This window comes from Buceros rhinoceros, unplaced genomic scaffold (assembly GCF_000710305.1).
Source record: "Buceros rhinoceros silvestris isolate BGI_N320 unplaced genomic scaffold, ASM71030v1 scaffold10181, whole genome shotgun sequence".
Taxonomy (NCBI): domain Eukaryota; kingdom Metazoa; phylum Chordata; class Aves; order Bucerotiformes; family Bucerotidae; genus Buceros; species Buceros rhinoceros.
Window position 1 is genome coordinate 563 of NW_010395984.1, and position 2151 is coordinate 2713.

General features: G+C 41.2%; 1 protein-coding gene across 1 annotated transcript in view; it reads left to right on the top strand.

The window, feature by feature from the left end:
- Positions 1 to 288: 288 nt before the first annotated feature.
- LOC104501851 (cyclin-dependent kinase 15-like) overlaps positions 289 to 2151 on the top strand; it is a gene marked incomplete at its 5' end in the record, with an annotated part of 32013 nt that continues 30150 nt past the window's right edge. Inside the window, 3 exon segments of the mRNA XM_010145732.1 lie at positions 289 to 330; positions 333 to 385; positions 1159 to 1224. Of these exon segments, the coding sequence (XP_010144034.1) occupies positions 289 to 330; positions 333 to 385; positions 1159 to 1224 (161 nt within the window).

A 2151-nucleotide genomic window follows, 5' to 3' on the forward strand; every position in this document is an offset into this window, starting at 1 on the left:
GAGGCAGAGACTCTTCCACGTGCTGTGATTTCTGACAGAGGCAAGATTCCACCTCTGAGAGATGGGCAGGTTCCTGACAAGCCCAGAGCACTGATGCTTGCTTCTCTAAGGAGCTGTTCCATTCTCCTCCAGACTCAGTAGCTGCTCCCTCTGTAAGAAGTTCTGTAAGAACTGCCAAGTTTGGACTATTTCTACCCAAAAAATAAAATTTTCACTGCCTTGCTGTATGCACTTTCTCCTTCCACTTCCAGCAGCAGCGAAGTTGGTTTTGCTTTCGTGTTTCCCCAGCATCTCTTCTCAAGCATTTGAAACATGCCAACATTATACTGCTTCTGACATTATACAGACCAAGCAGACACTAACATTTCTCTTGAGCACATGGTGAGTTGATCTTTTTTTAGCTTCCTGTGGAGCTAGTACTGGGAATTACTGGGAAATGGCTGCATAATGAATTTACTGCATTATGAGATATCTACAAAGAAACAAATTGTAATCCTTTAGTGCAACGATTGATTTTCCTTCTTGATCTCCTGCTTTCCAGCCACACAGCCTTTCTATATATGCGACAACTGTATGCAAAAATGATTCCACATCTTGTATCCACTAGGGTGGCAGACACTATTTCCCTCCGTTTTTGCCTTGACAATACAATAATACTAATGTTCCTGAACCACAGCAAGGATAGGAAATAAGATGAGCTCACTTCTCAATTGGGATCAGATGTGGTACTGACCTCAGTGGCTCACCAGTATCAAGCTGTGGGTTGCTTTTATGAGGAGGGCAGGATGCCAGTAAAAAAGTTCTCCACGTGAGTCTTGCTACTTCTGTTGATTTTGCTGGTAGTTATCAACCAAATTATAAGGAAAATATGGGGGCTATGTCTTCTTACTGCAGCTTTATGATTAATTCTGGTATGACTATGAATTCTGTTAACTATCAGCTTCAGGTCATAAACTGATATAACAGGTCAGCCAGGTCCCTGATTTGACCCAGCACTTAAGCACATCCTTGTGTGCTGCATCAGATCAGATGTTCACCAAGGTGAGAAGGACATCTTTGTGGTGGTTGCATATTTTTTCCATTTACAAAAGAGGCATTGTTGTTGGTAGAACCATTTTACACTAGTAGCTTTGCCTCAAGTTCTCCTCTTTCATTTAGCACACAGATCTAGCACAGTTCATGGGCCAGCATCCTGGAGGACTTCGTTCATGCTTCACTCATATGGTGAGATCCTTGAAAAACTAGTAGAGCATGAGGAGGCGTTTTTTTCCACTATGTATGGTCACCGTAAACTACTTAAGAATATTTATTTGTTCCATATATAACAAACACTGGAGAAAAGCTGCCTTTGATAAAGATGTAGCAACCTCGCCCTCAGTCTCCAAATACTTTTTTTGGTTAGGCCCTCTTCCCATTTTCTGAGCCTGCAAGAAGACATCAAGCTTTTGTGAACAATGACATCCTGTGACAAGCAAATCTGTCTCTAAATGAATTTGTAGCCTCTTATCATTAGAATACATTATTCATCTCTCTAATTAAAATCTCAAATCTCACTTTCCCCTCATGTGGAACTATATTCCTATTTACAGTCATTTAAATCCCTTTTGTTTCTACTACAGCCTTTTGGGATTGGTTGTCTAGGCCTGACCACAGGTGAAGATGTACCCTTACTTTATAGACTGATGTTATACTAATCTCCTATTGTACTCATCTTCACATTTATTGAACTTTCAGGATTGTGGCTGCAACAGTGACTTAAGGTCTCAGTGCAGATGTCCTCAGTGAATGCCTGGGTCCTTCTCCTGAGCAGCTTCAGTTAATTTATCTTACAGCTGTCACAATAACTTTGTACCTTATCAAACTGCCTGTTGGTCTGACTTTGTTAGATCTCTCTGAAGTTCTGCCCCTTCATTTCTTATCACGGCTAATCTAAATAACTTCTGTCATCTTCAAATGTTGCCACCTTGTTCACATCTTTTTCCAGATAGTTGTTAAGCAACACCAATACTAAGGAAGTTTCTTGGGGCCCTGGAGTTTAAATATCCTTAAAGCTCAGATATGTCCGAGACGCAATGTTGTGGTTTTGGCACAGACCTCAAGGGCTTGTAAAGCCCGTGGAGTACATGGCTGTAACGTACTCACTGGCATTCC